We start from the raw sequence: 26487 nt of genomic DNA, 5'->3' as shown, positions 1-26487 counted from the left end.
CCAGACAGCCACAAGTTCCCGGTAATCTGGGTTAATAAACAGGGAGCGGTGCTGCCAGCAGGACTCCCCTCGTCCCGCTCCAGCCGGGGTCAGGAGTGCCCACATTGCCAGTGCCTGCTAGTACCCAGGAGCTGGCATCAAGCAGGCCAAACCAAGCAGAGCATCAGGGAATGTTCTGGTGCTGAGGTGGGATGGAGGAAAGGGGGAAAATGCCTGGAGCTGGCCCTGAGAAGGCCATTGTGCAGGGCAGTGTGAGAGGAAAGGCCTTAAAATAGGGTAAATGGCTTAAAACTGGAAGAGGGGAGATTCAGATTAGACATTGGGAGGAAATGCTTCACTATGAGGGTAGTGAGACACTGGAACAGGTTGCCAAGGGAAGCTGTGGCTACCCCATCCCTGGAAGTGTTCAAGGCCAGGTTGGATGGGGCTTGGAGCAACCTGGCTTAGCGGAAAGTGTTGTCCCCATGGCAGGGGGGTTGCAATGTCAGTTATCTTTTGGGACGACAGTTGGAACTGGATGAGCTTTAGGGCCCCTTCCAACCCAAACCAGTCTGGGATTCTATGATGCTATGAAAATATCAAGTGGGTTCCATTGTGGAGCGGAGGGGGCCAATGGTCAGGGCTGCACTGAGCACCCACTGCACCCCCAGGGCTCTGCCAGCACAGGCCACCAGGATGGACTTTCTCCCACCAAGCACTGCCTGTCTCTGCGGGTCAAGGAAGAGGACAGGGACAGTGTGAATGTCGAGCAAGGGAGCCCCAGCTCCATCCACCAAGACACTCTGCAGGGCACCCCCGGGAGCCACGGGGCAGAAAGAACGGCTGAACTCCCTACAGCCCTGACACTGCAATGGCAACCAGGGCTCGTCCGTGCTGCTGCAGCCTCCAGCAGGCTGCGGACCGCGCCTGTGCCCCGGCCTCATCGCACCCCTGCTCCCCAAAACAAACTCGGATCCCTTCCCCTGTCCGACCCCTGCGGCATCTGGGTGCTTCCCAGGTGGAGCGACAGTTGGAGCCGCTTGTACCGTCTGCACCTCCAAAAGCTGTTGCGCGGGGCTCTGCCCTTCGCCGCACGCGGGGCCGGAGCGGGACGAGCCCCCGCAGCGGGTCGCTGGCCCCCTCTCCCGCGGCCCGAGGGCAGGGTGCGGACCGTAGCCACCTCCTGTCGCACCTTCTCCCCCGGGCACCCCGCCCCCCCCGGTGGGATCAAGTTCACGCCCGACCCACCGATGCGGGGCCAATGGGGCCAGGGTCCATTTCCATACGGCCCGGCCCGGCCCGGCCCGGCCCCACAGCTCTCAGAGGCCCTGGCGGAGCCGCAGCAGGGAGGCAGCGGCCGGCGGGCGGCCGGGCCGAGCCCCGCAGCCCCCGCATGGAGCCCTAGGGCCGCGGGCAGCATGTTCAGCCCGGACGGGGGGCTGCCGGCCGCCCCCTTCGGCATCCTGCCCGACGCCGGGCCGCCCTTTCCCCGCGGCAACTTCGACGGGGCGCCCGCCCAGCCGCTTTTCTTCCCCTTCGCCGCCGAGCCCGAGGCCAACCGCGACCCGCCGCCGGCCCGCGCCTGGCTGCCCCCTCCCGCCGGGCCGCCTGTCAAAACGGAGGCTCGCCCGGGCCGGCCCTGCAGCCAGCCTTCGCCCGAGCCCCGCGGGGCGGCCTGCTGCGGCCCGGCCTGGCCCGCCCCGCCCTGGGCCGGGCCCGCCGCTCCCGCCGCTCTGCCCGGCCCGCCTTTCCCCGGGCCCGCCGCCGCCGCCTTCCCCAGCCCCCAGCTCTGCCCCGCCGCCCTGCAGCCGAGCTCCGGCGGCCTCTCCGGCGTTGGCAGCAGCGGCAGCTCCAGCGGGGCCGCCAGCGAGGGTGGACAGTCTAGCGACAGCGGCGACGAGGTGAGATCCGACGGGACGGGTTGCACTCCCCTGCCCCGCAAAGCCGATCCCCCTCGGTGGGACCGCGCTTCCCTCCGCGCCCCGCTGCCGGTAGTCGAGCCTGTGCTGGCTGCCGGGCCGCCCCGTCGGGGCGGAGGTTGCTTGCCCACCCGGGCGGGGGCGAGCGGGGACCCCGCCGGCGCCGTCCAGCCAGTTATCTCCGCCCGTGCTCTCGGGAGAAGCCCGAGACCGGCCCGACGTGTCCCATCGTTGGGCTCGTCCTGACGGGGTCAGCGGTTTCGCGAGGGCAGCGCCCCGTGGAGAAGTTGGAGATGAGAAAGGTGGTTTTCGGGACTTATGGGGTAGCTTTGAGATGTGCTGACCGTCCTTTAGAAGTAAGGCTTGCACGACCGCCCCTTGTGCGTGACGCCGAAGCAGCAGCGCGGCCCCCTCGGGCTCTGCCCCTCCGGCTCCCGCAGCCCCCCTGCCTTGCGCGGACGGCGGTTGCTGCCCCGGGCGCTCCTCCCGGGGCTCCGCGGGCACCGACGGCTGCCGGGGCGCGGGGGGAGCAGCTATCGTTACAAGCATGACCGGCAGATGTATTTTGGGTTGTTTTTTAGTATTATAAACCTGGGTATAATTCACACCCGTCCCTTTCAAGCAACCATGCCTCGAGGGAGCAGCGGCGGATGCTGCCGGGGCTGGGTGCTGAGTCTCTGCGCGTCGCTTCGCGTGCGTTGGTTGGGTTTGTGCTGAGCTGCTGCCCGGGACGTGCCGCGGGGATCCGGGAGCTTCCCCCGCACGCCGGGCTCGGGGTGGGAGCGTGGGGGGATGCGCGTCCCTTGAAGGTGTGTGCGGGGGGGGGTTGGATTTTTCTGGCGGGGGGAGGGTGTGGGCCGGGATGGTCCTGGCGTCTTGTTGCCGGTGTGCGCTGGGGATTAAAAGCCGAGACGACGGGGACGTCAGTAAAATATGAAATTACGCTGCTAATATGGAAATGGATTAAAAGACGGAAAAATACCCCTGCGGCAGTTTAAGGTTGCGCTGCAGAAATGAAGGGAAGCACCTGGGGAAGCGGCTTATCAAAAGGAAGGGCTTATTTGTTGCAGAGGCGTTTGAATGAATGGCACGGGAGTCATGGGCGCTTCCATAGTTCTCTTCGTCTGAAGCATTTGACCTGCCTCGGGCGCTGAGCGACGGGCTGCCCACGGACAGCTGAGCCCGTGGGGACGTGTTGCTTGTGTGGGACTGGGGACTACAAATGTGCCCATCAGTGCTGGCTTTGGTCTGGCCATGAGGACTGAGCCCCAGAGGGGACATTCCCAAGGCATGTTGGGACAGAGGAGGAGCTCTGGGCGCTCCCGACACCCGCTCTTTTCCCCGGGTCCTTGTGTCACCCAGCGAAGTGTGAACTGAGCAGTGTACACAGTGGTGGAGTATCCGGAGGGTCCTGCGTGGGCTGGAAGCACTTTGGGGGGTCCTGAGCAGAGCCCCTTGTTCAAATGGTTAGGGGGGAGAATCCTTTCTGCCACCTACCCCATCGCCCCAAGGACCTCGTTGCACAACAGTTGCAGTGGCTGGTGGGTGTCCTCTCCTGTCCCATCCCTGTCCCACGCTGGCCCCAACACACTCACCGAGCCTGCTCGTGGCAGCCCCTGGGCCCAAGTTGTCCCCTCTTCGATTTTTTTTTCCTCTCTGTCCCTGCCAGGATGCACCAACCTCGGAAGAGCTGGAGCAGTTTGCTAAGGACCTCAAACACAAGCGCATCATGCTGGGCTTCACTCAGGCTGACGTGGGGCTGGCCCTGGGCACTCTCTACGGTAAGAGTCCGGTGAGGGTCTTGCCCCGCCCACCCCACCGTGGGGGGAAGGGAGACGCCTGGGAGGGCGGTGGAACACCTGGGCAATGGAGATTTCTGCTCCTTAACGGCCAGCAAAGGAGGCAATGAACACCAGCTCCGGGGGCTCCCTGGCCCTCCTTGCAACTCAGGCTGGAAGGGATCAGTACAAGGAGCTGGTGTAGAACAGCTACAGCTGCTTATTAACGAGTGTTACAGCCTCTTAAATCCCTGCTGTAGCAGCAGAGTGCCTTTCCCGATTCCCCATCCCCAGTGAAAAGGGCTGCTGCAGGGGGAGGGGACCCTGGGGGTGGGGGGCTGCTAAGAGTGGGAGATCCTCTGGTATGGGGGCAGGAGCAAAATATGACACCCCCCTGCCCATGTAGGGAAGATGTTCAGCCAGACTACCATCTGCCGCTTCGAAGCGCTCCAGCTCAGCTTCAAGAACATGTGCAAGCTGAAACCACTGCTGCAGCGTTGGCTCAACGAGGCAGAGAACACGGACAACATGCAAGAGGTACAGGGCTGGGGGCCTTGGGGGGCACTGCACATCAACAATCTACCAAGCTGCAGCTTCTCCTCCCTTGTACATACGGTTTCGGGGAGAGAGGAGGTGTCAGCAGGCAACTTGTGCCATAGCAGTGTCTCACTGCCACAGCTTTGGTCTGATTGTGGGGTGAACCTCAGGGTATCACCTTCTGCCAGGCTGGGGGGAGCCCAAAGGCCATGGTGGCACCTTGTGACAACTGTGGCAGCTCCTGTCCTTGCAGCCAGGTCCTGCTGGAGTCTCAGCTGAGCTGGAAGTGCAGCTTGCTGCTCCCTGGGGAGTCTGGAGGGATGCAGAAAGACAGGTCCATCCCCCCTTGCACCAGCTGCAGGCAGTGTTGGTACACTGCAAGTAGCTACAGTCACAGTGGGGTGACACTTGGTGGAGAGTCACAAGGACAAAGCCTGTTCCCAGACCTCTGCAACCAGGTGGTGTGTCCAGAGCCTAGTGGGAACATTGTCAGCCCTTCAACCAGCCGTGTGGCCTCTCATTCCAGATGTGCAATGCAGAGCAAGTGTTGGCCCAAGCCCGGAAGAGAAAACGCAGGACCAGCATCGAGACCAATGTGAAGGGGACACTGGAGAGCTTCTTCCGCAAGTGTGTGAAGCCCAGCCCCCAGGAGATCTCCCAGATCGCTGAGGACCTCAACCTAGACAAAGATGTAGGTGGGAGGGTTTGCAGGGTGGTTGCCCAAGCAGCTGTGCAGCAGCATCTGCATCAGGCCAGTTCGATACTGGAAGCTGTGCGAAAGTGACCAGGGCTGATAGCTACCATGGACCTGTCCAAGTCTAGCCCCAGGAGGATCTGTGGCAAGGGAGGGTGCTGTGCTGGTGGGTCAGGGTGCTGTGGAGATCCCAGCAGCAGCAAGGTCTCTTGTCAACCACAGTGCTGAGGGTCGAGCCTCTCACCCTTCTCTGTCTCCCCTCCCTTGCAGGTGGTCCGGGTCTGGTTCTGCAACCGGCGTCAGAAAGGCAAACGGCTGCTGCTGCCCTTCGGAAACGAGGCGGAGGGGGTGATGTACGACATGAACCAGTCCTTGGTGCCCACCACCCTGCCCATCCCAGTGACGTCCCAGGGCTACAGCCTGGCACCCTCCCCTCCCGTCTACATGCCTCCCTTTCACAAAGCCGAGATGTTCCCTCAAGCGCTGCAGTCTGGGCTGTCCATGAACAACAGCAGCCACTGAACCGGGGGCTGCGGGGGCTGGCGTGGTGCTGCCCCACACGGTGGCTGGGCTGGCTGTCTGGGGGCAGCTCCTCCCCACTTTGCCCTGAGAAGGCACAGGCACAGCCCTGCTCCCAGGCCCTCGCTGGGCTGCCTTGAAGCTTTTGGCGTGGCAGGGGAAGGGCTGGGATCCCAGCCCCAGGATGGTGCCTGCCCTCTGTGGTTGCTCCCAGCCCTTCCCAGTTATGTGAGTTTACTGGTTCCAGCAGTGTCTGCCCCCCTCCTACCGCTTCTAGGGGGCCAGCTGCCTCTGCCTCACTGTAGCCCATCAAAGCCAGATGTGCCTGGGGTGCTGAGCAGGGCCCCTGCACCCAGCCCAGCCAAGCTGCTCTCCTCCAAGACCCAAAATAAGTATTTTTCTAGATTTTTTTTTTTTGAGGGGGGAGGTGGGGTGGGGGAAGGGTGTTAATTTTTTAAAAACGGTTTTTGGTTGTAGTTTTAAAAAGCAAAAATCTTTGTAGTGATGACTAGTTTCCCAGGTGCCCCCTCCCTGTCATGTAGAGCGGGGCTGGGGTACTGTGCCCAGGGCAGGGGTCCCCGTGGCTCTGCCCACCTGCCCAGGCAGCCAGGGTGATTTGGAGATGGGGGAAGGGGGGAGCCTTGGAGGGGGAAATGTCACAGCCCCAGCCACCCTGCCCACCTTAACGCAGGAGACCTTAATCCACCTGTGCACAGGCTGGTGGGGCTTATGTGGGAGCTGGGAGCCCTCCACTCTCCAGTCATTGTCTCTCTGCCCCAGCCCAGCTGCCCAGAGACCATCTTTCCCTTGGGGGTACCAGCTCTGGGGGCTGACACTGCCCTGTCCATGCTGCTAGACCCCTGTGCCTTTGAGCCTGCTGTAGTTGATGATTTTTATATTTTTTTTTCCTTAATCACATTCCCCCTGGCAATAAAATAAATCTCAGTTCTTTAGGGCATGAGAGCAAGTTAACCCTTTCCTTGCCTCCCCGCATCCCTGCTCATGCAGGGTGCCCAGTGACATAGCTTTGGCTGCATGTGGGGGCACGGTGGGGCTGGCCCAGTGCACCCAAGTGGTTCTTGGCTTGTCCCCAGCAACACCCAGCTTTTAAATGCCTGCAGCCTGGCCAGCCACCAGGAGTGGTGGTGGCAGCTTGGCCCTGAAGAGACACCAGTTTATCGGGGCTGTGTCCCCCCCAAAGCAGATGTTGGGGATGAAGGGGTCACCTTCCACCTGGTTTTGGCTGGTTTTTCCATAGCTGCTTTTGGGAAGGGTGGGAGCCCAGTGAGATCTTGCAGGCTGATGCAACAGGCCAGGAAGGATGGGGTGGAGATGCTGTGGTAACTGCTGAGCTCCCAGCCCTGGGTTGGGCAGGGAAGAGAGGCAGGGGAAACTGGAGGCTGCCAGTGTGGTGCCAGTGGGCGAGGGACACTATGGTCTGTCGGTCCGTCTGTGCAGTGGCTATGCCAGGTGGTGCCAGCCCAGTCATCCCAGGTGTCTGGAGGTGATACTTTTCGCCGGCAGTCTGAAAGCCCCTGAGTGACTTTTCCCCTGAGCAGAAGCATTTCAGGTCGGTGCCAGTAGACCAGGGGTTTGCTCCCGTGGGCTGGGCTGAAGCAGGGTCCTGGCAGGCAGCTGATGCGGGGTACCTGCGGACCCTGCAAAGGGATGGGTGTGTACCAGGCTGGGGGCAGCCCCAGGGGGTGGGATCCCCCTGGCTGGCCGTGTCCCTGCCTGCCCGCAGGGTGGGGACATCGCACCCGCGGGAAGGTGCCCCCCGGGCTCCTGCTGCCCTGTGCTGCCTGGCACTTTGGGGTGCAGGAGTCTGGCCATCAGCAGGGTCGGCAGCAGAAAGCCTGGGAAGAATGTTGCCTCTCCGAGTTTTGCTGCTTCACATTTCCACCGGTTTTCGGCTCCAGCCAGGCAGGAGCCCCGAGCCCCCCCACCCTGCTCCCTAGCGCGCCTCCTGCGCCGTTTTCTGTTGACCCAGATGACAAAACCACGGAAATCGGAAGCCGCAGAAATCCGAAGAGCTCAGGGTGCCACGGGCGGGGGCTGGGCCGAGGGGGGGGGGGGGGGGGGGACGGCCACAGGGGAGCGACCCAGCCAAGTGCCAGCCCGGACCGGGAATGTCCAGGTCCTGGACGTCAGCAGGCGGGGGTGCAAGGGTGGGGTTGGGCGACTTTGGGGCTGCACGTGACAAAAAGAACCGTTTATATGGGAGGTTGATGGTATCGACCCGAGGGGCGCGGAACGAGTCACAGCTGGAGCAGTGTCCCACTCCCTGGTCCTGTCACCCTATCCCGACATCTGCCATTGATCTCAGATTAGTGCTTACCCTCGGTGTCTGGACATCCCCTTGCTCCTGGAGCAGGGTGCTCTCCACGCAGGGTGCCCACACGGCAGCGTCTGCATGGCCAGGGCTCCAGCACCGCAAGGTGCTCACAGTATGGGGATGTGTGGGGAAGGGTGCCCAGCAGCTCAGCAGTGCCAAGGGCACACGGAGCAGGCTGCGGTGCTGCAGGGTGCCCATGGGACTTTCTTTGCTTTGGGGTCCCTGGGAGGCTCCGGATACTCCCACCGCACTGGCCGCCTGCTGCAGCATGGCCGGGTGCCGGCAGCCGAGCAGGAAACCACCGGGAAACCACCGCGTCCCTCTCTGACTCTGGCACCGGGCAGACGGAGATTGCTGATGTTGGGACATCAGGTGTCTCGCCTGTCCCCGCCTGCTCGGTGATGCCCACGGCTCAGAGTGGGGCTGGGTGGGTGCAATGGGTGCTACCAGGCTGTGCCGGGAAGGGGTGGAGCAGAGGCTGTGTTCTCTGTCCCTGCCGCGGGGTGCTCGCCCCCCCGGGGCTGCCCTGAGCTTGGCTTCTCCACCCCAGCCAGAATGTCTCTATGGGGCCTCTGCCACGGGACTTCACCACTCGGCAGAAGGTGTCGGGGGACATACGGAGCAATGGCAGGGGAAGGTTAGGAAGCCCTGAGCCCCTTGCCAGCCCCTGCACCACAGACAGAGCCTCTGCAGTCCTGTGTCATTTATTTCCAAAGCACCTGCTCCTGCCAGCATCCTGGTGAGGTAGGTTGGTGTTGGATCCTGGCGGGCGGGGGAGTTAATCCCATTTTGCAAGAATTAATGCAAAGTTGTTCAAGGTCCCAGTGTGGCAACAGCAGGCCTGGGAGGAGGTGTCAGGGCTCCCACCTTCTGATCTGCAGTCAAGTGCCCCACACTCCCCTCAGCCCAGTAACTTCTGGTCAAGATGCACCCACGATTGTCTCAGCACACACCAGCCCCATGTTAGGTGTTGAACCAGCTCTCCAGGTCGGGGTAGAGGCGGCCTCGGGGCAGGCTGGGGTAGGCGGTGCAGATGGTGCAGAGCCGCTCCCTCCAGTCAGTGTAGAGCTTCACACTGAACTGCTTCTGCCAGGCGAAGAACTGCCGGTAGCGGCTGGAGTTCATGGTCTTTAGGAAGGTGGCCAGCTCTGCCAGGGAACCAAAGTCATCAACGTGAATGAAGGAGTCTGCAGGGACAAACTGCTCGTAGTTGGCCCGGGGAGGCCCCAGCACCACAGGAACAGTGCCAGCCATCAGCGAGTTCCTCCAGAGCTTCTCGGTGATGTAGTCCTGGTGGACAGAGTTCTCAAAGGCCAGGTAGAACTTGGACTTGGATGTTGTTGGCAAGAGGCAGTCCTTGCAAAGCGGCTTTTTGTTTGCTTTGCCATATATGTTCACGTGGAGGTACCTAGAGAGGTTTTTGTAGACTTCAGCTCTTTTCTGAGTCCTGTGGTAGTTGCTGATAACCCAGGACACCAAGTTGGTCTTCACGGGGATGTTCACAGTAGCTGACTGGTTGGGCACAAGCTTGCCATAGGGGATGAAGATGTCTGAATCCCGTCTGTAAGTCATCACCCAGTTGAAGGTCTGGTTCCATCCCGCAAGAGCTTTAGTGTTTGAGGGGGATTCCAGGGAGACCCACACCCAGTTCTGTCCTGGTGGCCTCTCCTTGGGCAGCCTGTCCCTGCCAGGCTGGAGCCGGGTGTGAGGGAACACCACCACATCTGCCCGGCCCAGGAGCTGCCTCTCCGTGGTGACCCAGCAGCCCACGATGCCGTACAGCTCACGGCAAATGTCCCCGCTGATGTTGGGGACCTGCTTTGAGGGCCACTCCCATACCAGGACTACCAGTGGCTCCGTGTGCTTGGAGGCTTCGCTGGAGACCTCAGAGGGGTGGAGGAAGCATCTCAGGTTCCAGAGGGTGGTTATGAACACCCCAGCGGTGACCACTGCCTTCACACCAGGCCGACCCCAGGGCAACCACAGCAGTGATGATGCCCGGGGCATGCTACCAGGCTGGCCCTTACCTTCTGGGGTGACACACCTGGGAGAGAGGAGAGGCCACCAAGGACCATCAGCTCAGCTTGTGGGGGGGGGAGTGAGGAGTGGGGGGGGGGGGGAGTGAGGAGTGGTGGGGAGGTGATGAGGATGGAGGCAGCGGAGAAAGGGCTTCTCCGTGAAACCTGGGCCACAGAATCACCCCTGGCCCCTCTGCTGGCTCGTGGACCACCCAGGGTCCCCTCTGCATTTGGTGTCACCCCATGGTGGCTTTTGTGTTATCTTCCCACAGTCTCCAGTGTCCCCATCTCTGGGATGAGCAGGGATGCTGTCACAAGAGGGGCAGAGAGCCCAGTGGGCAACAGCCCTGTCTCCCCCCACCCCAACTGCCTGGCACTGTTCCCCATGACACACATGAGGGATGTGGTCCTTGGTACTTGCTCTGTGCCTCAGGTTCCACACCTGACAAACAGGCACAGTCTTGTTCCACCCTTCTTGCTTTGCCCAGGGCAGGTTGAGCCTGAAATGCAGCCAGCCTTGCCCCAATGAGCTCAAGAGAAAGATGCTTGGGGATGTGCAGGATGGGCAAAGGGGCTTGCCCCAGAGTCCTGCCCAAATAACCCCACAGCAGGGCTCCAGCTGCAAGCCAAGGTGCCCCAGGAGATGACTGTGAAGTCTGAAACCTCACTCAGGGCCAGAGCAGAGTGTCCTGCCCAAGAAGTGCCCCCTCACCCCAGTACGCTCCTGCAGTGATGACAGGGCTCTCCTGGGCTTGGAATGATCTCTGTGGCTTGGGATGCTCTCCCTGGCTTGGGGTGCCTTCGTGGTCTTGGAGTGCTTGGGAGAGAGGGCAAGGGGAGCTGCAGCAGGCTGGGAGCTGGCAGCCTTGGTGCCCCAAACATTCGTAGATTATTTTTGGCGTGTCACAGATGGCCGATGCCCCACAGGCAGGGCAGGCAGGGCAGTGCAGGCAAGGGCCACTTGGGGCTGCCCCTAGTGGGGCTCAGCCCGCAGACACACAGGAACCCTGGCTGCGAGATTCTCGCCCTGCCATAGTGCCCATCTGCCATCTTGAACCCACTAGTGTTGCTGGTCCTAAGATATTCAGTACTAAAGGCTGTTTACCTTCCCAGGGAACTTCTGAAAACCCAGCCCAAGCCCCCTGCCAGTCAGAGCTGTGCTGGTTATTCCACAATTTTGGAGCCTCCTGGACAGCAGGGCCCTTGCTTTTCCACCCTATCCACTGCAGCTTGGCTGAAAATCCCCTCCCTGCCTTGGCCCGCTCCTTCTGTCCTGCTAAAATACATGAGCTAAGTTTAGGCTCCAGAAAAACCTGGCACCTGAAGCGGGAAGGGCTGGAAAAGCTGTGCCAGCTCACTGCACCGCACACAGTGGCACCAGATCCCCAGCAGCAGGGATGCTGCCCCCATTTTGAGGATGCCCTGGGAGGGGACACCCCGCTCCGGCAGCCCCAGGAGCTAACTCCATTCCCAGCCCCTCTCCCCAGGTGCAGAGCCCAGACTCACCAGGGAAGGGCCGGTGTGGCAGTGTGCGAGGTGCCGGCACGCGTCTGCCTGGGCAACTGCTGGTGCTGGGCTGGGGCACTGAGGGCTTCCTCTTTTCTGTGGTTTTGCCTTGTCCCAGCCCCACAGCAGGTCCTTCCTGCTGCACGTGGCAGCTGGCACAGCCTGCTGACAGCCCTTCCCCGTGCCACAGCACAGTGATGTGACCCGTGTCTGGGTGTGTGCCTCAGGGGCAGGGGTGTGCCCACAGTGCCCCACGGCCTGGTGGGTGCCTCATGGCTTTGTGCACATCCCTTATCTCAGAGGGTGCCCTATAGGGGTATACCTCAGAGTAAGGTGGGTGTCCCATGGCTGGGTGGGTACTACACGGCAGAGCATGCACTCCATAGAGGTGTGGCTGGGTAGGTGGCCATGGCTGGTGCATGCTCTGTGACTGCCCCATGGCTGGGTGCCTGTCCTCTGGCTGGGTGCACGCCCCATGCCAGGGTGGGACACTGTAGCCCAGTACATGACCCATGGTGGGTGCTGCCCCATGGCAGTGCCCTGGCACCCCCAGGAGGGGCTCCTGGTGAAGATGCTGCTCTGTTGCTCCATCCCCTTGTGCTTCCTCTGCCTAGACTGTGGCTCCTCGGAGAAGGAGCACATGGCTGCAGTGGGATTTCAGCTCCCCAGAGGGGTTTCTCAGGTGCCAGGTTTGAAACTGAACTCAAAACATGGCTCCCTTCTGCCAAGACCTCTCCAGTTCCAGCTGCCAGACACAGCACTGATGCCCTGGCCCGACTGCGGTTTTCCATGGTCCCCATCCACTGTTTGCTGGTGGAGCCATGGCCATGTGGGGGTAAAACTCCCATGGAGGCTGTGCTGAGCCCATGGGGCACCTCTGCTGGCAGCCTTGTGCCAAAGCACACCTCAGAAACTAGAATTATTATTGAAAGGATAAGGATAAGGAAAGGATAAGACAGGCTGGAAGAGTTAGGATTTGTCTCCGGGGAGACCTTAGAGCACCTTCCAGTGCCTCAAGGGGCTACAGGAAAGCTGGGGAGGGACTTTGGACAAGGGCTTGTAGTGAGAGGACAAGGAGTAATGGATCAAAACTGGAAGAGCAGAGATTTAGGTTAGATATTGGGATGAAATTCTTTATTGTGAGGGTGGCAATACAGTGGAACAGGCTGCCCAGGGAAGTTGTGGAGGCCCCATCCCTGGAAGTGTTCAAGACCAGGTTGGATGGGGCTTGGAGCAACCTGGTCTAGTGGGAGGTGTTCCTGCCCATGCAGGGGGTATGAACTAGATGATCTTTAAGGTCCTTTCCAATTCAAACTGTTCTATAACTCTGTGATTGCTGGGTCTCACTGCACACTCCTGGCATGTGCAGCCCCCTCTGAAACCACCTAGGAGCAGCTAGAGAGTTGCTCATTTGGCTCCAGCTGGAACCAGGCACTTCCTCGATGTTTGCTGCCACCCATGGTATAGCTGGAGGGGATGGAGGGTGGCATCCTCCCCAGAGCCTCAGCCTGGCATTGCCACCCAGCGCTGCTGGCAATTCACTCTTGGCTGGTGCTGGGAAGGATCTGCTGCCTTGCCCAGGTGTATCTGCAGCGGGTCTGAAAGCCCTGCCTGCACTGCCAGGGGTGCAGGCAGGGCCCTGCCCTCAGCCTCACCATGGTGCCACCCCAATCTGGTTGCAAACAGGATGCCAGCCCAACTTTGGCTCCCACTGATTTATCTCAAAACCAACAGCTAACCCGCCAGCAGCAGCCCTTTGGTGCTGCTAAGCCCTGGCAGCTGCCCTGCCCAGGATGTTTTCTGCCAAAAGGGGAAGCAGGCACATGAGCAACTTTGTTGGGTCTGCAGGGAGAGCTGCTTCCCATGCCCTGCTGTGGTTCAGCCCCTCTCCAGGGCTGGCCACACAGCCAGTTCTTTTATTTGCTGGCACTACTGTCTGGGGACCAAGTCTCCCCCAAAGCCCTGGCAGGGGAAGAGACATGGGGAAACTGAGGCAGGGGCAAGGACAGGAGCCCCGAGGCACATAGTGATGTACCTGCAGCTGGCAGGGGAACACACAGGTGCCCCAAACTGTTCCCTCGGGGTCCCTGAGGTCGGCACCCCCCACTGCATCACAGCTCCTGCTGGCTGCCTGGATCCCAGGATCAAGGACAGCACTGGCAGTAAAGCAAGAGGCCAGCAGCAGTGGGGCACAGCACCATGCCACTGTGTAGCAGAGCTCTGTGGTTTCAGTGCTGCCCTGGAGCCCTTGGAGGGCAACTGCTGCTCTGGGGCCCGATGCTTTTTCCTCCCCAGCCATGTCCCCTGTTTTCTGTTACCTTTTCTCACCCCCTTTCTGCATTTCTGTGTGGCTGAGAGCCCAGATATCCCTGCTGGCTGCAGGCAGTGCTCCCTGCCTGGCCGGAGCTGCCAGCATTGTCTCCCCTGCTGTCCCTGTCCCCTCTGCACAGCGCTGGGGACCGGGGCTACGTGGGACAGGACTGTTACCCTCCACAGAGGACAGCACTGGGAACAATGTCCACCTACAGCCAGTGGATCTGGTCACCCTGACCCCCGTGTCCCACAGAGGTGCCAGCACGGTGCTGGAGGCTCAAAGCCAGGCCAGTGGGCAGGGCCAGCTCTGCCCCAGTGTGGGGGTCAGAAGCCCCCAGTGCCCAGGGCCAGGCCATTGGACCACAGGTAATGCTAGATGGCACCAGTACAGGGCAGGGAGCTTCCTGTGGGTGGGTAGGTGCTGCCATCTGCAGAGGGTCCCACGTAGATGGAGGAGCTTGGCCACCCTGTGAGGAACTTCACTGAGAGATGCTCAGGGGTCCATGGAGGAGATGGGCTACTGTCTCCCTGGGGCTGTGCTGCCCCATGGCACACTGCTGAGTCTGTCTCTGCTGGCCGCTTTTGTGGCCTGGTTTACCATGACATCATATCTCATCAGTATTTTAAAGCCAGAGAAATGCCATCAAACCTCAGGGTGACTACAGCTGCCCCCAGGTTTCTTATGACAGTGGGGTGCAGGTATAAAAACCAGCCCTGGCCACCCCCTTCTCCATTCCTCTTGATGCCAGGCTGCTGCCCACACCCCTGCCTGCAAGCCCTGTAGCCCTTCCTGAACAGCTGCCCTCCCCAGGGCACAGAGCAGGGGCAGCACCGTGCCTCGCCTCCACTGTGTCATCCGGGCACCCCTTGTCCTCCCTCACCTTGGCACAGTGTTTCACCCAGAAGTTTTTTGAATAATGGCATTTTGTGGCAGGACAAGGGGAGCTTTGTTAGTGCCCATGCAGCTGTCTCAGAGCCTGCCTGAAACAGTCACCTTTAGCAACACCATTCAGGACTGGGGCAGCCAAAGGAGTTATTTACAGCTCCCAGCTCCATTTGGCCCTCAGAGCCTCGTGGAGAGGGAGATGGTTAGAGATAGGTGAAGGAGGGAGGGGGCTACAGACAACCAGGGGGGACAGAGGGACAGGTGGTGAAATGCAGAGAACCAGAGGAATGGAAAGAGGGAAGGAAAGATGAGTGGGTGGGTGGGTGGATGGATGGATGAAAAAGGTAGAAGGAAGGAAGGATGAAAGGAAGGATAAGTGGAAGGAAGCAAGGCAGGATGGAGACAGAGCTGACCTGGTTCAATGCTTACTGCTGTTGAGGACACCCTTCCCAGCCTTGGAGTCACAGCTGGCCTGGGGGTACAGCTCGTTGCAGATACACTGATCCCTTCCAAGATGACATGTGGACATCCTGCTACTTGTTCATAGGGTGGGCTGAGAAGGATCTGGGGGCAGCGGGGCCTGAGAAGGGCAGGCAACGGCCAGCAAGTGGGGACAGTGAAGCCACCCTCGCATGACACCTACAGCAATGGTCTGTCCCTGGAGGGGCAATGATGGGGAAGAGGCTGGACTGAAGGGTGACCTCACCGTTGCTCTGCCTTCGACAGGAGCAGCTCCAGAGGCAGCTCCTGGGGACTGAGGGTTTCATGGGCCTGCGACAGAAGCCCCGTTCCCAGACGGGCCATAGCCGGGGGGAGCGGGTCCCTACGGGCTCCGTGCCTCGGTTTCTCCCGGGGAAGCGGGACCCACCAGCTATTCCAGCGGTGCCTTTAAGGGGCGGTGGCCCCGGGCCGGGGGCGGTGCTGCGCAAGGCCGGGCCGGGCTGGGCTGGGCTGAGGCCGAGGCCGGTCGTCTCTGTCCTTTCATCCATCCATCTATCCATCCATCCATCCATCCATCCGTCCCTCCCTCCCAGCCTGCTGCGGACACAGGCGGCGGCGGTTCAGTGGGGTATGGCGGTGGGTGGTGGGTGATCCGCGGAGCCGAGCGGGGGGAGCCGCTGTGGCGGGGCTGGGCCCGGCCCGGCCATGGGGTTCCTGCACCAGCTCCATCTCCTGCTCTGGAAGAACGTGACGCTGAAGCGGCGCAGCCCGGTGAGTGCGGGGGTGGCGGGCCCGGGGGTGGAGCTGCCCTGCAGCCGCCGCTGAGGCCGCACCCCGAGCAGGGCAGGCGGCGTGGGCCTGGGGGGACCGTGGGCCTGGGGGGACCGTGGGCCTGGGGGGACCGTGGGCCTGGGGGGACCGCAGGCCGGGGGTGCGTAGCCAGCCCCGCCTCGGGGCCGGGACTCTCCCCTCCGCCGGGCAGGGCCGGTCGGTGCGGTGGGTGCAGGCCCGGCCCGGGGGCTGCGGGGCACGGAGCGCCGCACACGGCGCTGGCTGTGTATGAGCCCCCGGAGCGGCCGGGGCAGGCCCCGCCGTGCCCCCCGGCCCGGCCGCTCCCCTTCTGGAGTAGCAACAGTTGGGTTCCCTGTCCCGCTCCCCCCTCCCCGTTCCCGCGGGAGTCGCCCGGGCCTGAGGCCGCTGGGGGAGCCCCGGGCCGTAGGCTGGGCGCTGTCTCACACCCAGCCCTGCACCCTGTGCAGCATCTCGGCCCTCTTTGGTGTCCCCGACGCCCCGGGCACTCGCCAGCCCTGTCCCCGTCCCCAGGGCCACCCCTGCGGGCTGCGAGAGCTTTCCCCTTGCCCTCGGTATCTGCAGGCTATAAATAGGTTTCCAAATCATATGTGGGTCAGAGCTGCCTCTCCTCACTGGGCTGGAGAGGAGCTGATCCTGCTCCCTGGGCATGAGGCCAAGGAACGTGGGGGTTCCGGGGGGCTGGTCCCCTCCCGGGGCTGATGGGGGGGCCAGGCTGTGATCCTGCCCTGGCCCCTTGGCCTGGCTGCTCCTGTGCAGCACGGCCCTGTCGGAGGGGCTGGGGGACCCCAGCCTGGGGGGACCCCAGCCCGCAGGGACCAGTAGGGGGATGGGTGCGCTGGGCTCCCGGAGCTGGTTATTTTTAGAGGGTGGGGGAGGGTAACAAACTGCTGCTCCCAAGCTGGCAATCTCTCTCCTCTTCCCCCTCGTAAATATCCTGCAGGCCTGATCCTGCCTGCTTTCCCTCACCAGCAGCCCGCCGGCATCAGGCCCTGCTCTGTCACAACAGCTGGAGCACCGGAGACCATCTGGGACAGGCAGGGGAGGTCATGAACTGGACTGAGGCCTGTGTTGCAGGCCCTGCTAAAGGCCCCCTGCTAAAAGGTCAGCCCAGGTGCTCCCAAAATGATTGAGGGGGATGTTGCTCTTCAGCTGAGTCATCCCTGTTCTTTGCCCCAAGAAGAGCTGTGTGACTACTGCAAGTGGCTGCCTGGCACTAGTTTTGCCACAGATCCCTGCCTGTGAGAGCGACCTGGCTGGTACAGGTACAGCCTGGCATCCATCAGCCCTTGGCAACTGACCTGGACCTGGCTGCTGTGGCTGGTTGGGTAACAGACTGGGGGTAAGTGTGTCTTTCAGGGACCTATTTCTCCCTGACTCTCCCAGCCCTGCAGGCAGTGTAGGGGTGCCGTGCAGGGAGCTGTGCTCGAGGAGGACAAGAAACACAGGTCCTGTCACCCTCATGTGCAGGGACAATCACTGGAGTGCCCTGCTTGCTGCAGGCAGAGTGGCAGGGGAAGGACCAGCACCTCCTCACCCCCTCAGCAATGCTGCATGATGATGGGGCATGTGAAGGCCCTGCTGTGTGCCAGGGTGCTGCCGGTGGTCATGAATGGATTTGGTAGAGCTCCTAGGGCAGTCATGCTCTGAGGATGTGCGTGTCACTCACTTCCTTGTGCTCCTGCTGCGTGCAAGTCTCACATTCACCTCGCACTCCCTGTCAGCACAGGGGACGTCACCCTGCTCTCTCTGTGAGCAGCGCAGCCCTGTCCCAGCAGCCCAGGAGCAGAGCTGCTCGTACTGGCTGGCCAGGGCAGAGCCAGGCCCCATGCAGGAACCCAGCCACACCAGCCCTTCCCTGGCAGCTCATCCCTTGCTCTCCATGTGTGCATCCCTCACCACAGGTCTGCCCTGGCCACCAAGCAAAACTGGCTCTATATCCCACTGGGCTGTTCCTGCTGTGGCAAACAGGGGGACTGAGACTCCATGAGACTCCTCTCCTGCTGGGGCTTAGCCTGGGCAGGATTGGAAGTCGGGGTTGCTCCCAGTCTCCAGAGGAGTGTAGTGCCCTGTGGGCAACTGCCTAGTGGCACAGCTCTGTGCTGTGGAGTGCTGCCATGGGGTAGGTGCCTCAGCCCTGGTGCTGCAGGTTGAGATGGGGAGCAGACACCTTGTGTTTGACTCAGGGCTCTGTACTGGGACTAAAGAGATCTGGGCCCAGTTGCTTATGCTACCCCTGAGTGCTGGTGGCCTGCAGGGTCCTCATCATCCCTGGCACCGGGGCTGTTGTGGGAGCAGCATTGCAGCGAGGCACAGCAGTGATTTCAGGACAGGCTTTGTCTGTGGGGGCTTGGCTGCTCTACTTGGAGGCAGCAGTGGTGGGTACAGGGAAGCCAGGTGGCCTTAGAGGTGTGAGGGTACATATTGCCTGCATCTGTAACCCCCTTTGTCACTGGATAAGTCTACAGCCTGGCAGGGTGATGGCTGAGCACTGTCCCATGGTGCCTTGGTAAGGTTTCTTATCCAGCCCATGGGAGCACTGGTCTTTACCTGGCATGGCTGAGCTGGTCTGGGGGCTGCTCTTGTGTTTGTCAGGGATCTTATTCTCTTTGAGGCATGAGGATCTGAATAGAACAGCATCGGTGGTTCTGGGTGGAGCGAAGCCAGGGCTGTGGGTGCCTGAGGATGGGCAGTCCCGTGGGGTGCTGATGGCAGCCCTGGGCCATGCAGGCTGTGCCGTCCTGTCACCTTGCCTGTGCTGGGGCAGGGGGTGAGCTCAGCTGAGTGTCTTAAGAGATGGGCTCCCAGATGACTTTTGGTTCCTGGTTTAAACCTATGTTGGATGTAAAACAAACCAGTCATCTCTCAAAAGTTACCACGGGCACAGCTTGGGGTGTTTGGCTGCCTTCCCCCTGGCGCTTTGTGCCCCTGCATTGAGACAGGAATGTGACCACAGCAGGAGCTCCTGGCTCTGAAGTGCCAGGGATGGAAGTGCACTGCTCAGTTTGGTTTGGCCCTGGGGCAGTGTTGGTGGTTTAGGGCTCTTTCAGAGGGGTGATGAGCAGGAGTTGAGGCTCCAGGTGCAGTTTCAGTGTCACAGCATGTTGGTGGAGCTCTCATGGTGTGGGCCCTGCAGTGGAGGGAGAGGTTTGTGTCTTCTGCTCCTTGACCAAGAGCCAACAAGCTCCCACCACGCAAAAGATTTGTCCTGGCAGGTCTGTCCCTTCCTCCTTGGCTGGTGGGAGTGGGTCTGGGGGCGGAACGTGATGCCTCCAAAATAAGAAAGACTGACATCTGAGGTATGGGGGGGACTCACCTGGCTGGCAGGACCCTGCTGCAGCAGCACCTGTGCTGGGGCACTGTCCCTGGGGGACAGAGCCCCGTGCCCTGGGGAGGCCCTGCCCTGGGAGCTGGTGCTGGATCCTGCAGTAGGACTCGATGGGGCAGGTGCTGCCCTGCTCAGGGTGCTCTTTGCCTCCTCACCATTGGCAGCTGGCATGGAGAAGGTGGGGAGGGGACAGGCAGGCTTGGCCGGGTGGTGCTGGTGCCAGGCAGCATCCCTGTGAACTCCTGCTTACAGGGAGGCCATGCGGCACCTGTTGCAATGTGATTGGTGGCCACAGTGACCCAGAGGGCAGGTGGCCATGAGCCACCAGATCCTGCAGAGCTCTGCCTTCCTCCCTGCCTGTGAGAAGAGGCTGTGGTGCAGCCAGCACCTTCCTCTAAGCTGCGGCCGCTGGTGCAATCCCACCTGCTCTCAGGCTGGACACTTTGTGCCAGTGGGAGGTTGACCATGTCGTAGTGCTGAGCTGGGACAGGGTGCTGCTGATGGCCCGTCCACCTTGGCCTGCCACATTGGTGCCTAGCTGACAGCTCCACAAGGCTGGCATGAGGGAGAGCTGGGTTCCCCACTCTGGCACCCCAGGTCTGGGCTCAGAAGAGGTGTTGGCAAAGCCCAGTGGGCATTTCATCCTCCTCCAGCTTTGCTGAGGCATGTCCCCAGGCTGCCATGCCAGAGTGGCAGGGCAAGGTATGAGACATGGGGATGTGCCCTTCTCTGGAGACAGGTGGCAGTGGGACAAGAGATGATGGGCACAATTTGCACTAGTGTGACCAAAGGGGAATGCGAGGGCAGCCAGGTCTTGGCAGAGTTGCTGGCAGCCCCTGGCTGCCCCTCTGCTGAGTTGTGTGGCCTTCAGGGCATTTCGGGGAGTGGGCAAGATGGATGCAACAGATTTCTGGGTGGTGGTGATGGACATAGAGAGCTGTGTCTGCCCAGCCTGCCTGTCCCTGTGGGGAACACCTGGCTTGGCTGCTGGGGTGTGCATGCTGCCCCATCCTGAGGATGTCAGTGGAGTTGTCCTGCCAAAGTACATCACCTGCAGCTCTGCTGACCCTGGCTTCAGCACATCTCCTGACTGCCCTGGTGCTGTCCAGCGGCTGGGCACAATGCCCAGCTGCCCAGCTCCTGGCCTTTTGTCCCTGCTTGCTTCCTCACAATCGCAAAATGTCCCCCAGTGTCCTGCACTGCCAGCAGGGACCCCACTATCCCTAGGCTGTGCCAGACTGGGCTTTTTGCCCTTGCTGTGCCCTGTGGGGTTTGTCAGTGCTCTTGGCCTGCCGTGTGTACCAGTTTCCCTGGCTAGTGCTGCCTCATTCTTGGGCCGTGTGGTGCCCACCCCAGCTCGTCCTCCTCACAGCCCTCTGCTCCTGCCTGCTGGCCTGGCAGAGGGTGGATGTAGGTGTCGAGTTGCTGGCCCAGCTCGAGGGAGCTGAGTGTCCCCATGCCTGGGACCAGCATCCTCAGAGCTCTGCCTGCCTTGCTGGGCAGATGGGCAGGACCCAGCTGCCCCTATGTGGTGGCAGGGATGAATCTGGGGTCCCAACAAGCACACATGTGCCTCACCAACTGTGAGGGGGGCAGGCAGGCACACCTGAGCAGCACCTGTGGCCTCATTCCGCTCGCCTATCCAGCATATTGAGGTGACTGTATGCCAGGATTGTGTATCCATGTGTATGGGGGGGATCCCTCTGGCTCAGCTCTGTCACTGCCCAGGAGCTGCTCCTGTCCCCCACAGCCACCTGGGCATAAGGACCCCTGGGACCCATGTCCCACCCTGGGTGTAGCACCTGCAACCCTAGGCTGTGCCAGTGTTGGGTGTCCCTGCTGGGTGCCACCCCACTGGGGGGCTGATGAGCCCTTCTCTGCTGCCATGTGTCCATTGCCACATTACTCCTGGTGGTGGGGGACAGCCAGCCCTGCCACTGGGGTGCTCAGAGGTGCAGGATGGGTCAGGGAGAGGGGACATCTCTGGAGAAGGAGATAACCAAAGGTCAATGACCTACTTCAAAAAAATAAATAACAACCAGCAGGTCTCTTCTCATGCCACCAAGGACCCAACAGTCCCCAAGGGAGCCTGGTACAGCCCAGCGTGGGTGTGTGGGGGTGGTCCCACAGGCGCCTGGGCACAGAGGCTGATTGTGTGCCTGGTAAACAGGCTGGGGGGCAGGGGCAGCCAGTGATTGCAGGACAGAGCGGGTTGGGGTGTCCCTTACCACCCCACCAATGCACAAATGGTGACACCAGGGGCTGTGCCTGGGACCAGTGGTGCTGGACAGATGGGAATTCCCTGGCACTGCTCCTGAAGTGTCTACTGTCACCATCCCCTCCAGCTCTTCTTTCTCTGATCCCTGCCTCACCCAAAATCAGCAGCTCTTGGGGTGGGAAGGGCGTCACTGGAGGCACCCATGGGTGCAGCTGTGTCCATCCCACAGCCCTACCAGCTGTGGTACCCACAGGAGTTCTGCATCTGGGGCAGGGGTCTGGGTGTGGGTGTCCCTCTGCTCACTGCCATTTGCTGGGCTGCTGGGACTCTCTGGCAGAGCATTTACAGCCCCTGGGTGAAGCCAATGTGGAGGTGAGGCTGTTGGGGACAGGATGGCCTGACCCTATCTCCTGCTGCCAGTTGAGTCCTTCCATGCTTCTGTATTAAAGCCCCCTCTTTCCCATCCTGCTGGCCTCTGGTCACTGTGGGGGACTGGGCTAGTGTGTGAGCCTGGTGGGAGGTGCCAGTGCCACAGCAGGCACCTTCCTGGCAGCAAAGCTGGGGCTTGCCCTGCCCATGGTGGCAACAGATCCCAGGGTTTGATCTGACTCTGAAATGAGCTGAGGGTGGCTCACCTCCCCCTGTGCCTCAGTTTCCCCACCTGCAGTCATTCCCCTGCACTCAGCAGCAGAGACAGTGGGGCCATGATGTGCCCTGGGTGCAAGCAGTGCAAACAGGCAGCAGCTGTGCTGGCAGCATGCCGGGCACGCTGCGTGCCACTGCTGCCTCTGCCTGAAGGCACTGATGCCCATCCCCAGAGCCTCTGGGCATGGAGCCCAGCCTGAGCTGCGATTGGGGTCAGGGATTTCTTGGGATTTGCTGTGATTTACCATATGCCACCAGTGGAAATCCCACATGGCCGTTGCCTTCTGAGAGGGCACAGAGGGGTGCTGGGACCCCCCCCACTGCCCCCAGCTGGAACTAATGCCAGGGCCTGGCTGAACTCAACCTCACCCTGACAGTGTCAGGGTCTATCCCTGCATAGCTCTGCAGTGGGACCAGCAGTGGCACGGGTGGCAAGGGGACATCATGCTGGGCAGCTACTGGCTGTGAAGCGCTGCCAGGACAGGAGCCTGTAGCTCTTTGCCGGCCATGAGGACTTGGCATTGTCTTCCATGGGCAGCCCCCGCAGTGGTGGCCTGTCAGGGCTGGGCTTGAGCCCTGGCACCCTGTTTGTGTTGCTAGAGTAGAGGTTAATCCCTCTGTGGTAACATCTCCTGTCCTGGGGTGTCCCAGGCAGGATGGAGCAGGCAGGGACATGCAGGAGATACTCAGCTGCCCAGAGACCCGTGTGCCTCTGACTGAGCTGTGATAGTGCCACCAGCCACCTGCAAGATGCAGGCATGGTGCTGCACTGTACCGGTGCCCTGGGGACCCCTGTCTTGCCCATATTTGTCCTTGGCAGCTGAGTCCTGTTCCCAAGCCTCACAATCCCTCTGCTTTGTGTTGTCCCCAGTGGGTGCTGGCCTTTGAGATCTTCATCCCCCTGGTGCTCTTCTTCATCCTTCTGGGGCTGCGGCAGAAGAAGCCAACCATCCCTGTGAAGGAAGGTGAGTGCCAGCAGGGTGGTGTTGTGGGCACCCACACTTGGGGACACCCCCAGGCTCTGGGGAGCTGCTCCAGGCCCCTGGGGACAGCCTGGAGTCAAGGTGAGGGGGTGTGTGACAGCTGTCGGGGACTCAGAGGAGTCTTTTGCAGGACATGGCACTGGGCTGGGACTGCAGCTGATGGTGGGTGGGGCAGGCACAGAGGAGTCAGAGAGACAGTGCCAGTGTAGGGGGGTTCCTCTGGTGGTGGCAGTGCCAAACAGCCTGTGCCTGCCATCAGTAGGGACATTTAGTGGGGGGAAAGAGGAGCTGGAGCTAGGTGGGGCTGGGACAGCCATAGTTCTGTCAATGCTCAGGGCGCAGCTGGGGTGGTGCTGGGAAGGGGTCCACAGCTCCTCAGGGTGCTGGGGGGGGAAATGCACTATGTGGAGCCTTGTGCTTGGCTGTGGTGGGGCTCTGGGAAGGTGACAAAGCAATAGGCCTGGAGCTGGGGACTCCCAGACTTGTGCAGCCAGAGCTCTGGCTGGGCTGTAGGTCCAGTGCCCACAGGCTGTGCCCCTGGAAAAGGCGGTGGAGCTGAGCCAGGCCTTCATGTGGTATCAACACCCTGTGGGACACCCACTGTGGCTGGTGCCCTGATGTGGGAGCATGGTGGGGTCAGGGGGAGATGCTGGGGGCTGGTGGCTGTGGTGACCCAATGTAATGCTGGTCTGAGCCTGTGTTTCAGCGTGTGCCAATGAGGGAGAGCCCAGCTGCCAGTGCGGGCCCAGCTGCGGGCAGTAGTGGGCACTGCCCTGATTCTTGCCCTGCCTCTGACATGCGCTCCGTGTTGTGTGGTGGTTTTTTTGTTTGGTTTTTCTTTCTTTTTGCTCACATCTTCTTTTTCTTTTCCACCATCTCCCCTGCCCACCTGCCCTCCATGCCTCTACTGCATGTGCCAGTCTGTAAGTCGGTGGGGCGGGTGGGCGCCTCCCCCCCTTCCCCTGCCTGTGCCGGCTACATAACTGGGGGAGAAAGAGCCCAGTTTGGATCAACTTATTCCAGCCTAATCCACATCTCTGTAACCCAGTTGCTTTTCTCTGCGGCTGGTGAAGATGGGCTTGGGCAGTGCAGTATGGCCCCTGCCTCCTCCTCCCCAGGGGCTGCTCCCCAGGACCAGCCTGTGGTAGTTTCCCAGTGCACTGGTGGTGGCCCCACTGGGTTGGCAGTGCCAGGTTCCTCAGGTGCTGGGACCACTGGTAGCAGTGTCCCTGGCCCCTTTGGCTGCAGAGGGCTCTCCAGGCCAGGTGGAGGCTTATCCTACCCCTTCTTATCTCCTCCCTCCTGGGGCAGACCCTACTGTGCACTGGCACCCATGTGGTGGCCTATGATCACCCAGTCTTGCCTGTGTGCCCTCCTGGGCTGGTCCCCAAGGGGTTGGAGATAACTCCCACCCATGCACCACCACTGGGTCCCTGTCCTGGCCCCTAGCACCTGGAACAAGCTGGGATGTGGCACTGCTAGGAGCCTGGAGGCCTGCAAGATGCCACCCATGTGCTGGCTTTGTCACCAAAGCATGGTATGGCCACTCTAGTCTCTCCCATCCCATGCTACACCCGTCCCTCCCTGCCATGGACTGACTGTTCCTTGTCCCTGCAAGAAACCCATCTTCACCAGCCCCTGGCTGTCACTACCGTGCTAACAGCACTGACCTGCCTCTAACCACAGGGCCACCAGCTAGGGTGCCAAGCACAGGGTCCCTACGTGGGGCATCCTCCCTGCCTGTGGGGACCTCAGGCAACCTGTGGTCCCCTTCAGGCAGGGCCCTTCTGGCTTGCCTTGTCCTGGGGAAGGATGTGGAAAGACCCATCAGGGAGAAAGGCTCAGTGCTGGCAGAGGGAGGGGAAGGTTTGCTGTCCCATTGCTACTCCTTATTTCTTCCATCTCCTCCCACTGTGTCTCCATTTCTACCCATTTCCAGCTCATCATGGTAGCTGGGCAGGGGGGGCTGGGAGGTCGGGGAGCTGCAGGTTACAACTCTCTTTTCCCTGTTGTATTCTTCCTCCTCCTCTACCTCTGGAGATATGGCGGTACCTCTGAGGTTACTAACAAGAGGGACTGAGAGGCTGGGGGAGGTTGGTGGCCATCATGGGACAAGTGGCAGAAGTGGACATCATCTTGGGGCAGGAGGGACCCATCACCCAGGGGGGAGCAAGCAGGGGCAAGAGGGTAGGAGCCATGGTGGCAGAAGCTGCCCACAGCCCAAGAGGCCACCATTCAGAGAGCCTTGGTGAGAAAGCTGCAGACTTCTGCCCTTGGCCACCAACCTCCCACCGGGCTCACAGGGCCCAGCACGCACTTCTTAGAACTGAGTGTCTGTCTCTCTGGTGGCCCCTGCCTCCCCTACTGCTTCCCCTGCCTCCTCCTCTGCTCCTCCTGACCCCCCCTCTCCCTGCCCACACCTTCCCTGGCCCCCTGCGCTCTCTTGCTGGCTCCAGCTTTCTACACGGCGGCGCCGCTCACCTCGGCCGGGATCCTGCCCGTCATGCAGTCCCTGTGCCCCGACGGCCAGCGCGACGAGTTTGGCTTTCTGCAGTACTCCAACTCCACGTGAGTTCTGCCCTCGCCTTCCTGCCCCTGCCTGCACAGCCTGCCCCTTCCCACCCTGGCACTGCCCTGCCAGGGACACTTGTCCTCCACAGTGCTTGGGTGCAGAGTGCTGAGGCCCTGGGGTGCGGGAGACATCTCAGCCTGTTCCTCCTTGGGCTCCTGGGTACTGGGAGGGAGACAGAAGTGGCCCCCAGGGACACCTCAAGGCTCTAGGGGTCTCCTCTGCACCCCTGGTGTGGTAGGTTTGGTGCGAGAGCAGCTCCTGGGGCAGCAGTGCTGCATGGCAGGAGCCCTGTGCACCCGAAGGGCTCATCCCACCCAGGACTTGTGGTAGGTGCTCCCCATTCCTCTGTCCCTGAAGCCGTGGTGGTGCTGGGCTCTCACAGGGTGACGCAGCTCTTGGAGCATCTCAACGAGGTGGTGGAGCAGAGCAGCCTCTTCGACCCACAGCATCCGGGGCTGGAGGAGGAGCTGGAGTCGCTGCGCCGGCGCCTGGAGGCCCTCAGCAGCAGCGAGCCCAGCTCCATGGAGACCCACTTCAGCAACCGACTAGGTATGTCCTGCCTGTGCCCTGCTGCAAGTGCAGGCAGAGATGGAGATGCCCAGCCACACCCAGCGATGTGATGGCATGTGGCAGTGCCCTGCCACCGTCCCCTGCCACTGCCCCCTGCCACTGTCCCGCACTGTGGCATGCTGGGCAGGGTCACCTGTGCCATGTCTTCAAGGCTGGTGGGCTGCTCTGAACCTTTTACCTTGCTCCTTACCAGGATCTGGCTTCACGCTGGCATGGGCAGCCAAGGACCAGGGTGAGCTGCACCGTTTCCTGACACAGAACCTGTCCCTCCCCAACAGCACAGCCGAGCTGCTCCTGCGCTCCACCATTGACCTGAAGGAGGTGGGTGATGACCTGTGAGAGGTGGGTGGTGACCCACAGGAGGTGGGTGACAACCTGCGGGAGGTGGGTGATGACTTGTGGGTGGTGGGTAACTGCACAGCACTGCAGGGCTGGG

General features: G+C 61.4%; 3 protein-coding genes across 3 annotated transcripts in view; 2 read left to right on the top strand and 1 right to left on the bottom strand.

Annotated features, from left to right (window-relative positions):
- Window positions 1-1397: 1397 nt before the first annotated feature.
- LOC127392567 (POU domain, class 5, transcription factor 3) lies at window positions 1398-5840 on the top strand. The gene is made up of 5 exons (XM_051636689.1): window positions 1398-1880; window positions 3568-3679; window positions 4083-4213; window positions 4740-4904; window positions 5178-5840. The coding sequence occupies exons 1-5, from the start codon at window positions 1398-1400 to the stop codon at window positions 5427-5429; spliced, it is 1143 nt and encodes a 380-aa protein (XP_051492649.1). The 3' UTR covers window positions 5430-5840.
- A 2868-nt stretch (window positions 5841-8708) lies between these two features.
- On the bottom strand, window positions 8709-9783 carry FUT7 (fucosyltransferase 7). Its single transcript, XM_051636736.1, has one exon. The coding sequence runs from the start codon at window positions 9766-9768 to the stop codon at window positions 8725-8727; it is 1044 nt and encodes a 347-aa protein (XP_051492696.1). The 5' UTR covers window positions 9769-9783; the 3' UTR covers window positions 8709-8724.
- Window positions 9784-15435: 5652 nt separating this feature from the next.
- The window catches only part of ABCA2 (ATP binding cassette subfamily A member 2), a 33999-nt gene continuing 22947 nt past the window's right edge, over window positions 15436-26487 (top strand). Inside the window, 5 exon segments of the mRNA XM_051636361.1 lie at window positions 15436-15696; window positions 22798-22891; window positions 25366-25477; window positions 25864-26030; window positions 26245-26372. Coding sequence (XP_051492321.1) covers window positions 15631-15696; window positions 22798-22891; window positions 25366-25477; window positions 25864-26030; window positions 26245-26372 — 567 coding nt within the window. The 5' untranslated portion in view covers window positions 15436-15630.

This window comes from Apus apus, chromosome 19 (genome assembly GCF_020740795.1).
Source record: "Apus apus isolate bApuApu2 chromosome 19, bApuApu2.pri.cur, whole genome shotgun sequence".
Taxonomy (NCBI): Eukaryota; Metazoa; Chordata; class Aves; order Apodiformes; family Apodidae; genus Apus; species Apus apus.
Note: the sequence above shows the minus strand (reverse complement) of the source record. Positions and strands in the feature narration are given on the sequence as shown.